Genomic DNA, 13,904 nt, shown 5'->3' with positions numbered 1-13,904 from the left:
TGTAAGCTTTCAAAGACTATTCCTGGAAAAAACACAAGACACTGGTATCGGGGCTGCCAGAGGAACAGTGGCAGAGTCACTTTCTACTGTTAGGCTTTTCTAAGTGTGCCTCGTGAATCTGTTATCACGTCAAAATAGGGAGTATTTGAAAACAGTTAATCCCATCAGCTTTCAGAAAGCAGTATGTGTTTTTTCACACATGCTGAAAGAATTACTCAACCATATGGAATGGTTTGATTCTTTTGTGCAAAAAGGTGTATCAGTTAAGCAATGGGCTGACTTCCTAAAGCAGTGATTTTCAACCTTTGTCATCTCACAGAACACATAAACTAGTTTCTAAAATTCTGTGGCACACACAAAAATATATTCTTTGCCAAACTGACAAAAATAATAGGTACAACTTTGATCCATTCACAAAGGACAGCAAGTTGTGTTGGGTGTTGTCATTTTTAATTTGACAATCTAAGGGTAAAGAAGTCAGTGCCCTGACTAAATGATCAGTTATTGCACGTTTTAAAATTTTTTGCAGCACACTGGTTGAAAAATCACTGTCCTAAAGTAACATGAGTAAGTACCAGAAACCGCTGGTTTATCAGAGCTATACTGTCCAATTTGACAGCCACTAACCACATGAGGCTGTTTACTTACTTATTTATTATCACCTGAGGACATGCCCATTGATCTTAGAGAGAGAAGAGAAGGAGCAAGAGAGGGAAACATCGGTCAGCTGCCTTTCCTGCATATCCCTACTGGGGACCAAACCCTCAACCCAGGTATGTTCCTCGATGGGGAATTGAACCCACAACCAATCGAGCCACACCAGCCAGGGCCACATGAGGATATTTAAATAAAAAGTTAATTAAAATTAAACAAAACAAAATCTCAGTTCCTCGGTCACACTAGCCCCATGTCCAGTCATCAATGTCCACATGTGGCTAGTGGCTGCTGTGCTGGACAGCACAGAACATTCCTTTCATTGCAAAAAGTGCCACAGCCAGGGCTATATTTGAATTTTTGGCATTCACTGTCCCAAACGCACTGTTAGAGAACAAGAGATAATCAAGCTAAAGCATTCTACATCCCAGTTTCCTTTCCAGCTGCCCCTTTCTATCCCACATATATGTATCACAAAAACTTAATCCAGATAATCTCCATGCTACAGAGTGGGCTCAGAAAGTATGAGACACACAATTTGACTTTGTCTATTCCTCACCAAACCAAACCTGAAACATGACCTAATTAAAGAACCTTGCACTTCATATGATGTATTCAACAGGTACGGCAACTTTAAAACACATTTCCCAGGAAAATTGGTTTCATTCCATTTCTAGTAGGTCTGAGATCATTTAAAACACCACTCTTAAATACAAGAAGTTCTGGCTGACTTAAAGCCCACAATCCCTCATATTTTAATCATTTCAGGAAAGGATGACTGTCCATCTCTGTACCACCCACAACAAGGAATTTCAGAGTCATTTTTCACTTCTAATGAAACAGTCACTAAATTCCTTCTCTAAAAGATTTTATTTATTTTTAGAGAGAGGGGAATGGAAGGAGAGAGAGAGAGAGAGAGAGAAACATCTACCGGTTGCCTCTCGCATGCCCCCAACTGTGGACCTGGCCCACAACCCAGGCATGTACCCTGACTGGAAATCAAACTGGCAACCCTTCAGTTTGCAGGACAACGTTCAATCCACCAAGTTACACCAGGCAGGGCAAAACACTCAATAAAATTCCTTCTGAAATAACAGCAGCTTGCTAACCAGCCCTATCTATGGGCATAGCTCTGGTTTACTTTTGCCGGCCCATACTGGCATTAGATGTACTTCCAAGTAAAATATGCATTTTTGAAAATTCTGTAATACAGCTATTTTGTTAGCTTTTTTGAGATTTCACCAGATCACAGTACTGGTGACCCAAGAAAAGGAATGAACAGTGAAGGAAAACAGAATGGAAGCAATTCAGGGCTGGAAGGCACCTCAGGGGTAGAGAGCAGGATAAACCAAAACTGTGGATGTAAGAAAAGGTACAACAGTCAAAGCAGCTCTGCTGAGATACGACAGGCAGAAACCAGACCTCAGAGCAGCCCACCACTCTCACTGGCCGGAGGTCATATGCAGAGATGTTCAGCCCTTCATTCTGATGGGTCCAAATGATACATCCTTAGTAGAAGAAAACAAAGCAATGTGAGTATTTTTTAAAAAAGCAAATCACCTCCAAGTGACCCTTTTAAACATTTGGTACCCCATCATTCTAGACCTTATGATGCCTTGGAAAAGTAAAGTAGAGTCACAAAGCTTCCAGGCAGAAAGAGAACCGTGACATCTGGTTCATTCCCAACATTTCAGATGCTAAAGAAGCTTTATCATTTAACCTCAGGCTCACTCCAGGATTCCAGCTCAGGCATTAAAATCAGGGACTGGGATCAGAGACACTGGTAGAATATGATGGTGCCCACCTAGGAGAAGCTATCATCAGGACAGGAAAATTCAGATGCAGACGGTGATGACTGAAGGTAGGAGAGGGAAGCAAGTGAGGAGAACAGAGGTAGAAAGGCAAGAAGTGGAAAGAGAAGACAATCTGAACAAGACACGGTGGGTGTGGGGGCTTTTTCTGGCGATTGGAGTGTGGGAAACCCAGCAAAAAGTTAAGGGCCAAAATTAACCCTCCATCTGTAGCAACATGTGTGAGGCCACAAAGAGGGTTAGCAAGAGTCTACATGATGGTAAGTCAGTATCCAAGAAGCCTGAATGGAAGTGAGATGCAAGAATAGGATGCCCCACAGTGAGCTCTTTGACAGCAAGAACAGTATCTCTTACTTTCCCATGCCCAAGGTTGGCATCAGGCCTCACACAGAGCAGATGCTCAATGAGAGCTCAGGAACCAACAGAACACAGAGCAGGGGCCTCTGCTGTGCTCGTTGTGCCCCTCACCCGCCCCCAGTCTCCTGGGACCCAGTGCCTCCAAAACGGAACCCACACTTCCCTCTCAACTCACTTTAGTGCTATAATCCTCCAGCTGCCCGGGTGCCACCTGGCTTCTCCTCTTTCCCATTTCCACTGACATTTTCCCAGGCCAGCTCTGTGCCACCACCGAGTAACACAATCTTAACTGCCTCCCCTCTGGTCTCCCAAATCACCAACCCCAGCTGCAGCCCACTCTCCAGAACCTGCATTGAAGGAATGCGGCCATTTGTCCTCAGTCTGCCTTCCTTGACTGCCTGTCTGTCCGCTACCCACTACCCCGCCCCCCCCGCCGCAAGATAAGCCAGGCTGTGTGCTTGCCCCATCATATACCTCTCCACTGGCTGCAATGCCATGAACCATGCCCCTCACACTGCCTGAAAAGGAGAAAATTCTCCCCATTTTTCACTGAATAAGCTGAGGCACAGGTGGAGCTGCTTCCCCAGTGGCCTGGAGGTGACAGAACCTGGTTTTTCTACAGTGAAGCACTTTCTAACACTGCTACTCTTTATCCTTACAGTGTGCAGTTATTACCCACATTTCAGAAATGGGTAAACTGAGGCTCTAAAGCATGAAAGCTCCGAGGTCGCCAGGCAGCAAGCCTCTTGTTCTAAACCTGAGCATTTTCCTCTGTGGCCACACAACAGCGTGGTGGCTGCTGCCAGTGTCACAGCTGCTTCAACATTTTTGTCATATACAGAGCTACAGGAATCAGAGGGTTTTCGGGTAGAGGAAACTTGAGCTCAACATCCAACCCTCAGTCTATGACAGATGAGGAAGCCAAGAGGTTCAATGAGTTGCCAAAGGTGCATGGCAACTAAATAGCAGGAGGCAGGACTGTGGGGGTTGTTTACCTCTAAAAACAAAACTGTGTGACTTAATTTATGTAAGACACAAGATGTAACAACAATCAGTCACATCATACAATGACTTGTTGTCCTGAGCTTTCTTCTGTAATTTGGTGAACTTCCTTCCAAGGGTTAGTAAAGGATTAAAATCTTAAGAATGACAGACCCACCAAATGCAAGGTATTCTATAATGTCCTGGGATGATGAGAGGACACATGAGCCATTCTCAGCTAGAAGACCGGTTCAAGTTCAGCTAATCAAAGTGTGTCTCCAAGAATGCCTGCCTCCCACCACGGCACAGGAATGCTTCCTTATTACCTGTATCCATGATATGAGAGGGCAGAGACCTTTCGGAGGCCGACTGCTCCGTCCCCACACATCCACCTCAGGTCACAAAACACCATGGTCGAGACAGGAGGCAAAAATGCCATGATCTCCCACAGGTGCTTCTGTGCCTTTCATAATACGTACCATTTGTGTCAGAGGCTGGAACAGTCAGCACTGCTTTCAGAACTCAGATGTGATTTGAGGGGACACCTTCTCTACCAAGGCCACACAGAGAAAATATGCCAATCCCCACTAAAAGTGTCACCTAAACAGATGAATGCCAATGCTGTCCTATGGGCTGCTCCTATCGTCACTCACACCATGCCGTGCCATCTGTCTTTAGAAAACTACTCCACATGCAAGTGTTGAATGAGGAGGACCCCTCCCAACTGCTTGCCATGCAGTCTCTGAGAGCCAGTGCAGACGCTCCAGCCAGGAGGTCGGAGCTCCTGTCGAGGGTCCCTGGCCTCCATGACATCCTCTTCTGTGACCTGAAGATAACCTGGAACCTGGTGGTCCCAGAACATGGCCCAGTCACCTCTGCATCCCAGGTGTCTCCACAGCATCTCCAGTCCTTGGCAACCCTCCAAGGCTCGGCATCCTCAACACTATATCCAGGGCTGGCCTCTCTCAAAGACTCTCCCCTCTTCTCCCACAAATATTTGAGAAAAATACAACTGAAACCCCACTGTTTCTATTAGAACATATGTCCTCTTCTTATAGGTAATTCTTGATATTGATATCTCACCCAAACCACAAATACCTGGGAATGTCTTTTTTTTTCTTCCTTTTTTTTTTTTTTTTTTGGCATTTCTCACACTGTTCTCCAGTGCTAAGAACACTGCATTTACTTAACATGATAAAATGCTTCTATGTACCACCATCTTCTATGCACAAAGCTAATTTTTACATTTTTGACTTTACTATCTGAAATCATTACTGTTATTTTTGTACCTTCATATAATATAAAAAAAAGATACAACTGTACCACATAAAATGAAAATCCTGAAGTATATTTGGTTGGCAAAAGATAATTCCAAAGACAGCCAGGCACCACAGAAATGACATTAGTTTAAATTAAAAGCCAACATGGTTTTAATTTTGACATAAAAGCTCCAAAGAAAATTTAGCTCAGCCTTCAAACCAATATTCAAATGTTACTTCATCTACTCACCTATATGTATCCACATCTATCATGTAAAGCAAATGCAATCTGTATAACTTACTAATTTACCTCAAACCTCTGGTTTACAGACTTTTCCTGTGTCCTGCACAGCTTCATCATGACCCATCTTTGAAGTGGCCTAGACCACACATAGTAGGTTTCCTGAGCTACTATGCAGAGGGAGTGAATGTCACAATAGGACCGTGTATAAGGGTTACTGTGGGGTGTGCCGCTGTGCACTGGACGGAGTCAGGGGAACTTCTCCCCTTCCTCCTCCTCTCCCAGTGAGGTCTGACACCTTTCAGCAAAGCTTGACATTCCTGCCCAGGCAGCCATGGTGGCTCCATGCAGTCATCATTGCACTTGACTTTATTAAATGTTACTTACTGAAGTGAACTGGAAAGAAGAACCACAGTGCTCTGGCGACCATCTGATGTGTCCTCCTCCCCCAGAAGAGTATGGAGGGCAGGAACTTTGCAGTATGCACAGCCATACTCTAACCAGCTGCCCAGGGCTGGCCCCTGTGCCTTGATGAAAGGACAATGAAAGTGAAGGCAGTACAGACAAGAGGTAGAGCTGCACCAAGCACATCAGGCAGTTCCACACCTGAAGGGAGGAGTATGCGCTCTGGCCATACCCTGCCCAGTGCTCTCAAGAGGCAAGGCTAAGCAGAGCCCATGAGATATAGAACTATTCTGATTTCAGGCAATCTCCCTCCTACAACACTCTCCTGAGAAGACATACAGGATCCAAATCCATTCTGCACAATGGACTTCTTCATCCCTGAGTGTTAAGGTGAACACAACTTTAAACCACTATCTTACCAGACCCATTTTGTAAGTAAGGAACCTAAGGTTTGGGCATGTTGAGGAACTTTTCCTTTGCCCCACAGCTAACCCAGCCATTCCGCAGCTCTGTGGAGAGAGGCTGATCCTTCCGACTGCTGGTTCGAACCTCTCTTTCTTATGATTTCAGTCTCTCAAAAGTTGACCAAATAAGGGTGAGATACTTTATAAGATAGCTTTTAAAAAAAGCTACCTAGAAGCTGCAGACAGCCAAAAGATTATACAAAATGTAAGTTCTATACAGTGATTGACTGACTCTTAAGCAGAAGCACAGTCAGTCAAACATGGCCCAACTGTAGAAATGGTGCATTTTGTGACTAATTCCCATGAGAAGTGGAACGCAAGTTCAGGGGAAGGAGGGGAGAGAGGGCCTGTGACACAGTGAAAACAAAGGGTCTGGCACCCCTTCAGCCCCACTGTCCTGACAGGGCAGCAGATTGGCGGCATTCCTGGGAACCCCTACCCACTACCTCCCCAGAGGTCCTCCCCCTCGCCTGTCCACCAGCCCAGGTTCAGCCTATAGTCCCAGACTTCAAAGCCAGGCACATTTCACACAGAGGAGCACTGGGAGTCCATTGAGCACAGGCTTCAGGGCCTCACTGCAGTATTTACTATGCTGAGCCAGGCACTGATACTATACTCATTTATAGACAAAGAAATTGAGATACACTAGTTCACCCAGAATTGAACTGTCAAGGAGGGATGGGCAGCGTGGGCTCTGTCTGCTGGCCCACGTTCTCACAGATCTGTGAATTCTGGGTTTCAGTCTCAAATGCGTCCTCCAGTCACTCTGGGCAGCATGGCAGGTCTGCAGGAACATTTGTTTTGGCATCAAGCAGATCCACTGGTTTCTCATCTGCAGCTTACCTTCTGTTTAGGTTAAGCACATTATTTTAACAACAAACTTCAGTTTCTGCACCTGCTTAATGGTAAAGTAACAGAGATGCAAAATGCCTGGCACATAGGTTCTAAATCTTAGTTACTTTCCTTTTATCAATTCAAAACGAATTCAAATTATTCTAGATAAAAATTATTTTTTATTGAAGTTGACAAAAGAGTCTGTTGTTATAGAGAAAGAAGTCACAATATGTGGACAGAAACAAAACAAGGAGGACTTCCCTCTCTCCACTCTACTCCCAACTCACTGCAAGTTTCTCATATCCCTTTAGACTAAAACTGGCAAGAGCAGTACGTAATCAACCAAAGGAACCTCCAATGATTGGACTGTGATTATTACTTAAGCCTAATGAAAACTATATTTTTCTGAAGAGAAAAACTAAAAATGCCAGTACAGAAGTCCTCACTTAACATCATTGATAAGTTCAGCAACTTTAAGCAAAATGATGAATAATGAAACCAATTTTACCACAAGCTGATTGATATAAGCGAGAGTGAAGTTCCAAGGGCATCTCATCACCATTATAACAAGGATGGAATTTGAGGACTTGCTATAGTGTTCATTTCTTTACTGATCTATGCTCACCACCCCAATTGGAAGACAAATGCTACTCTAAAAACACTTTTCAAAGGTTAGGTGCATGCTCTCACATGACTTTCTTTCCTGGCTGTTAATGAAGATGCCAAGGGAGCAAAGGTTGTTCTGAGGCATGAGGAGGGGGACATTCTGGGGTCCTGGGTGTGGAGGAGTGCATCCCAAGGATCCTGGTAGCCCAAGTTAGAGCACAGTCACGTGGCGCTAAAGGCCAGATGCTGGCTGAGAAATTCTGTGAAGAAAAAGAGACACACTTTCTGCTCCTCTTTCAGAGCACAGTCAAGTGGCGCTAAAGGCCAGATGCTGGCTGAGAAATTCTGTGAAGAAAAAGAGACACACTTTCTGCTCCTCTCCTCAAAGCCACCATTACAGTTTAACTTTATTATTTACTTAAAGAAATATTTTCTTGCTAAGAAAATGCCTAAGTCACAAGAAGCACAAATTCTAACAAATTTCTACTTTACTAACAGAAAGTCAATTGCTGCTCCAAGCCACACACTGGAGGCAGGAACTAAAAACAGAAGCACCAAGAACCTGATTGGTGGCTAATCCAGGAAACCTTTTCCCTCTAAGCAAGTCATACTCAACTATTCAAGTGAAAGCAAACTTCCCCTAATTACCTGACTGTAAGAAATGTAACTGACCACTCAAGTTTTAGCATCTCACATATAGGTAGCCATTTACAGGTGAGAGTGCTTTCACATCAGCACCCCATCTCATCTTAGCTGCCATACTTCAGAGAGTGGAGCAGTCACTGCTGTTCCTCATTACACAGGTGAGGAAGCCTCTGATGAAAAAGCATAAGCAAGAGGTCAAGTGCACAGACCAAGGCCAGCGGGCTAGGGTGACAAAGCTGTACACTTTGACTGAATTCCAGATTCAGGGTTTCTGAAGTCACAAACGAACTCTCAGGAGCACCCCAGGTGCTTACATTTGATAACTTAAGACACACTTGTAACTAGGAATGAAAAACTATTCTTTATAAAACAAACAAATTAATATTTTCTTAATCACTCAGCAACTATCACATCCAAAATAAATTTATCGGGCTAGTTTTAGTTTCTGAAATATACTAAACTACCTTATACTTACATCGTAAGTACTTACATCAAAATTCTTTACCAAAAAAATGAGTAAGGCCATGATGTCAGAAGCCAGTCTTCCTCAGTTGCGAATGAGACAGAAAAAGCAATTTTAATGATATACTTTTAACAGAGATCTCCAAAATGGGTTCTCTGTTAGCATCCAAAATATTTTCTTTTTTAAAACTATCAAGACCATCTAATAAATTTAAAGGACCATTTCCCAAGGAGCTAAGTTTTTTCATGCAAAACTCACTGGAAATTTGTTACATTTGCTATCTAACAAAGTGCTACAAACTTGACCTGAAATAAAAAAGATGTTAAGAGCAATTCACTTGTACAGTTAAGGAAAAGCAAAATGCTCAAGTAGAAACAGATAAAAGCAGAAAACAATGGAAAACTAGTACATTAGGAACAAAACTGACACGTGGTTTTCTTACTATTTTGGAAGGGGCCCCAGAAAAGCTGTAATATTCTCAATCACCTCAGAATACCATGACAAACACTGTAGGCTGTTGTTCTTTTACATCAGGCTACAAATGTTTTTACTACCTACTACCCTACAAGAGATACTTTCCATGGCACTGAAACCTCATCTTGAAGCCCTTAATAACTTTTGAGCCTAGAATACTTGAAGTAGAATGTGAAGTGCCCAAATCAGACCCTAGGATATTTTTGGCTTATCAATCTTCCCCCAAATGCGTTTCTAAAGCCCATTCCTTTGTTGTATTTCCACCATCTGACATTGAGCAAAGATACCGCAGGTATTTTCTCTCTCCATTTCTAAACTATTGTCTGCTGTACAAAATAGCCTAAATCATCAATGATCCTTCGAGAGGAAAAAAACCAACCTTCAGGAATCTATTATACTTGCTCAAAGAAAGGATACTTACTGCCTTTTAGCATAGTTTTTTAAACATAGGAAAGCAGCCTCTTTGGGGAAGAAAAAGAGCACGTCCCCTCCAAGAGTGCAACCCCAAATGTGGAACAAATGCGGGAGTGGGGTCAGGAGTTGCAGTGGAGACCCAAAGGTGAGCACACGGCACACCCTGGGAAGGGGCTGGGGTCCCCCGTACCTTTTCCGCGAGGCCCAGAGCTGCTGGCGCTGCTGCTCCCCCCGGCGCCTGACGAATCCTTCCTGAGCCTTTTGCTCTGCGGCCTCACGCTGGACCGTAGGAAGTGGTGCTGGTCCTGCGGGCACGAGGGCGGTGGGGACGGGGCCTGTGGGCCGCCCTCGGGGGCCGGGGGACCGCCGCCTCGGGGGGTCTTGCTGTCCCTCTTTGTGCCACCGCTGTCCTCGGCCGCGTCCCCGCCGCCGGCCCCCTCTCCCTCCAGTGCGTCCTCATCGGCCGCCCTCTTGCCCAGCCTCTTGAGCCCTTCCTCCCCGCTGCCGCCGTCTCCCAACTTCACTGTCATCCTGCGGGAGAGGAGAGGGGCCCTGGTGAGGTCGGCACAGCCCGGAGCCGCCGCGAAGTTTAGCCGCCCGCCTCCCTCTCAACATGGCCGCCGTTGTTTGTTCCAGGTCCTCCCACGGCCCGCCCGCAGCCAGCAGGCCGAGTCTGCCGCCCCAGACCCCGAACCCTGTCCCAGACCCCTACCCAGACCCCGTGGCCTAGGACACGGAGGCACCAGGGGCGGCGGGCGGCAGCTCGGTAGCCGCGCCCAGAAGGCCATGCCTTCACGGCGCCCCAACCCGTCGGGGTCGAAAGGGATGCGGGGCCCTGCGGGGCGAGGTTAGGGTTCTTGGGTCCCAGCGTCACAGCCCGAAGCCACTTACCCAGCGGGGCCGCGGCTCACGGCCTGCGAGGCGAGTAGACTGCAAGCCGGCCTCCCTCCCTTGGTTGCCTGGGCCGGCCGGGCCTCGGCGCCCTGGCCCCGCGACTCCACCCCTTCTCGCCCCCCAAAAGGAGCATGGCACCTGGCCAGCGCACCTGCCCCGCACGCCGGCCCCCAAAGTTGGCTCCGGAGCGGGGAGAGGGGCCCGGATCCACCCCGACAGGGGAGAGGCGCGGGCTCACCTGCGTGCACAGTGAACTCCATAGTGGCCCGCGGCTGCCTGTCCGCCTGCTTATTTTTAAACAGACATAAAGAAAAATAAGCTCAGGGTTTCTGGGACTCTTGCTTCCCAGGTGGGACATGTGTACTGTTGCGGGGATTTACGGTTTTAAAATGTTTTTTTGGTTTTTTTGCAACAAAGGAGCATGTTGCACGGAACAGGTTGGATCCACCCATGAAAGGGACAGCACAGTATGTCCAGGTCCAAATGCAAGAATGGGTAGAAGGGAATTGTGTTAAAACTCTCCGTATCCATTAATAAAATTCTTGCATTAACTTTACTCCCCACTGCTGTGTGAAATGTCAAGAACAAAATGTGATGACTCTGAAAATGCAACCGAAGACGCAGACCCACTCAAAAACAAACGGAGATAATCAGGCACCTATCAACATAATACCCAGAAATAGTAATGTGTACATGCGATGTAGCAATAAAGATAAATGTTAGGTTCCTCAACAGGTGTTGATGCTACTATGCCCAAACTGTGTTTGACAAGCTCAAAACAACTGAAGCCAGGAACATTTCCATTCTATTAAAATGAAAATGAGAACAAGGCATCAAGACTAATAAAATACAGTAACAAGGGCAAGCAAGGACCTCTCATAGAAAGGTTTGGAAATGAGTAAAAGTCATAGTAATACCTACTACTGCTGTGATGTATTGTCACAAAATAATATCTAAACAGTTTTCATCTGTTGTATTATCATTTCAACTAGGTGTAGTTAAAACAAAAACAAAAACACACCGCCAAGAAATAGAACCACACAAGATAACCAAACTTAAAGAACTTCATTACATAGAACTTCTCACTATTCATGTCTCAACTTATCCATTTGTACTTTAGAAAGTTGAAAGTATACCAAAGAACCTTTTTCCGCTGTGTAATGTGGAGAACCCTACTTCCCAGGGGCCTATCATCCCAAAGCTACCCACAGTCAACCCAGGGCTCAGGCAAAGCATACATCGGCCACAACATAATAATGAGCCCGTTTGCCAGGCTGAATGTTAGACACTAAACTGAACATAGAAGGACACAGCTTTTCAGAATTAAAGGGTATGAACACATTTCAGAGTTTTCCTCTAAGATTAAAGGAAAACACGATAATGGAAACCTTACTGAAACTTCCAGCATTACTTCCAGAACGTGCGCAGAGGTGGAATCACCTCAGCCTCAATCTCTGTTCGACACTGTCACGTTTCGGTTAGGAGAAGCAAAATTCTCCCTTCTGGGGCCGATTCCTGGCTGCACACAAAGTGCGCTGTCAACACAACACTTTTCGGTCCCAGTCGCTCCGACAAAGCACCGCGCGCGTAACCACCGCAGCAAGGTCGCAGGCCGCTTCCCCGCAGCTCCGATCCAGCGGGGAGCTCGGCCTCGCTACAACAGCCGGTCGCTGTGGCCTACCCCTTTCGAACCCCAGCCCCCAGTTACCTTTTTCATCAATGCCTCGCAGCACCTTGGCTTCCCCAGCCCCCCGGGGGCCTCCCCGGCGCCTTCAGATCCGGCCGGGCGGGGCAGCCCCGGGTCCGGAGCGCCGGCTGCAGCGAGTCCGCGACGCTGGTATGGCGCTCCCGCTTCGGAAACGGTCACCGGGTGACGCTCGCCCCGGCACGTCCCCTCCGCAGCCGGGGTGCGGCTGACTGGGCTGCGGGAGCCAGTGCTGCCGCCCCTCAGCCTCCCGGAGACCCGGCCAGCCGCGCTCAGCAGTTCCGGCTACGGCGGCCGGCGGAGGCTGCAGGGGCGGAGCGCGGGGCGGGACAGGGAGGCGGGCGCGCGGAGCTGGGAGGGGCGACGCGCGCGAGGACGAGCACGTCCGAAATTTTCAGCGGGTGCCCTCTTCAAGAGCGCTCCCATTGGCCAGCTGTGCGCGCGCGCGCTCGCACGCCCAGACGCTGGGCGGGGGCGGGAGGGTTGTCTACGACGCGAGTAATGTTGTGACGCTACCTCGCGACTTTGCGGTTGGTGCGTCTCTCCGGATTGGTCGGGTCAATAGCCAATAGAGTCAGCGCCCTGGCTGTGATTGGTCGGAGCTGTATGACGGATGCGTGAGAAGAAAACGCCGCCTCAGCTCCAAGTGTTGAATCCGGCGCGAAAAAAAAAGTATAGAAGTGCGTCTGAGGCACATAAACGCCCATCGTATTGGGTTGAGTGTGTGCTTTTGAAGATTTTTGGCGTAGCGAATGGTGCTAATCACTTAGGTCCTTTTTCTTCATCCTAGTATTTATCTGTGTGTTGGGGCGGGGGAGAAGTAAGAGTGATGGTGTTTACGGTTACAAACTTGTAGGGAGTAGTAAGTAAACCATAGAAATATAATGCACAGTACAATGAATACAGACAAGAGTGTGCTGCAATTAGTAATGTGATAAATAAGCTATATGGGCAATCTTATTACACTATAGAAATGTATCGAAGCAACATCACTGTACAACTTAAGTTTACACTATATTACAAGTCAAATTCTTTAAAAATTGCTTATGAAAGCGGGGTTTTAAAAAACAGAATATTCTTTGTAGGCTCCTATCCTGCCTCATCGAGTGGTATCTACGTTTTCCTTTTTTTTTTTCAGTTGTTTAACAATGTGGGCCTTTTTGCTCAGTAACTTTTTTTTAATATGAGATTGCTTTGTTTTTCAAAGTTAGTTTACCCCTGACCGTTAAGGGCAGAGCGCAAGTTGTTAATGCTTCTGGGAATGCATGCTGCCCCTAGAGATGAGATTCGTTTCTACTGGATGGGATGAACCCGTGTCGTTGGCTGACATTTTCTCGCCAAAGGCATCCAAATGGCGCATTGAACGCATGTGATCAATTATCCAGTAACTTCAAGTAAGTATATGTCTACTCAATTGCCTTTTCTCAAAAATACTTTTGAACCACCTCCTCTTCCTTGAGATCAGACGAAGTAGAGCCTAGAAACGGTCTTGGGTACAGAAGACGCAGCAATAAGTTTAACAAGAGAATACTCTTGAAGAAGATGGCGTTCCGTTCCTCCCCCGCAGTCGCTGCTGCCTTCCTCGACCTTCTGACTACGCGGTTGGAAAGGCGTAACTATGGCAGCAGGTCCCAACAGACTACATCGCCGTCACCCCTAGAATTTCGCAGTTCCCTTCTCTGCCCAGAACGGCATAC

At 46.6% G+C, this 13,904-nt stretch overlaps 1 protein-coding gene across 2 annotated transcripts in view; it reads right to left on the bottom strand.

Annotated features, from left to right (window-relative positions):
* The window catches only part of CRAMP1 (cramped chromatin regulator homolog 1), a 64,675-nt gene extending 52,166 nt beyond the window's left edge, over positions 1–12,509 (bottom strand). Inside the window, exons 1-3 of one of the 2 annotated variants that reach the window (XM_054589369.1) lie at positions 12,211–12,509; positions 10,741–10,789; positions 9,799–10,139 (exon numbers count right to left, since the gene is read on the bottom strand). In XM_054589369.1, coding sequence (XP_054445344.1) covers positions 9,799–10,138 — 340 coding nt within the window. In that variant the 5' untranslated portion in view covers position 10,139; positions 10,741–10,789; positions 12,211–12,509. The remainder of the gene's footprint in view (positions 1–9,798; positions 10,140–10,740; positions 10,790–12,210) is intronic. The other variant, XM_054589368.1, reaches the window with a different exon arrangement.
* Positions 12,510–13,904: the final 1,395 nt, after the last annotated feature.

The sequence above is a fragment of the Pteronotus mesoamericanus genome, unplaced genomic scaffold (assembly GCF_021234165.1).
Source record: "Pteronotus mesoamericanus isolate MK-2021 breed Mesoamerican mustached bat unplaced genomic scaffold, CSHL_Meso_final scaffold_167, whole genome shotgun sequence".
Lineage (NCBI taxonomy): Eukaryota > Metazoa > Chordata > Mammalia > Chiroptera > Mormoopidae > Pteronotus > Pteronotus mesoamericanus.
The sequence above is the reverse complement of the archived record's forward strand: the minus strand, read 5'-3'. Positions and strand labels throughout refer to the sequence as shown.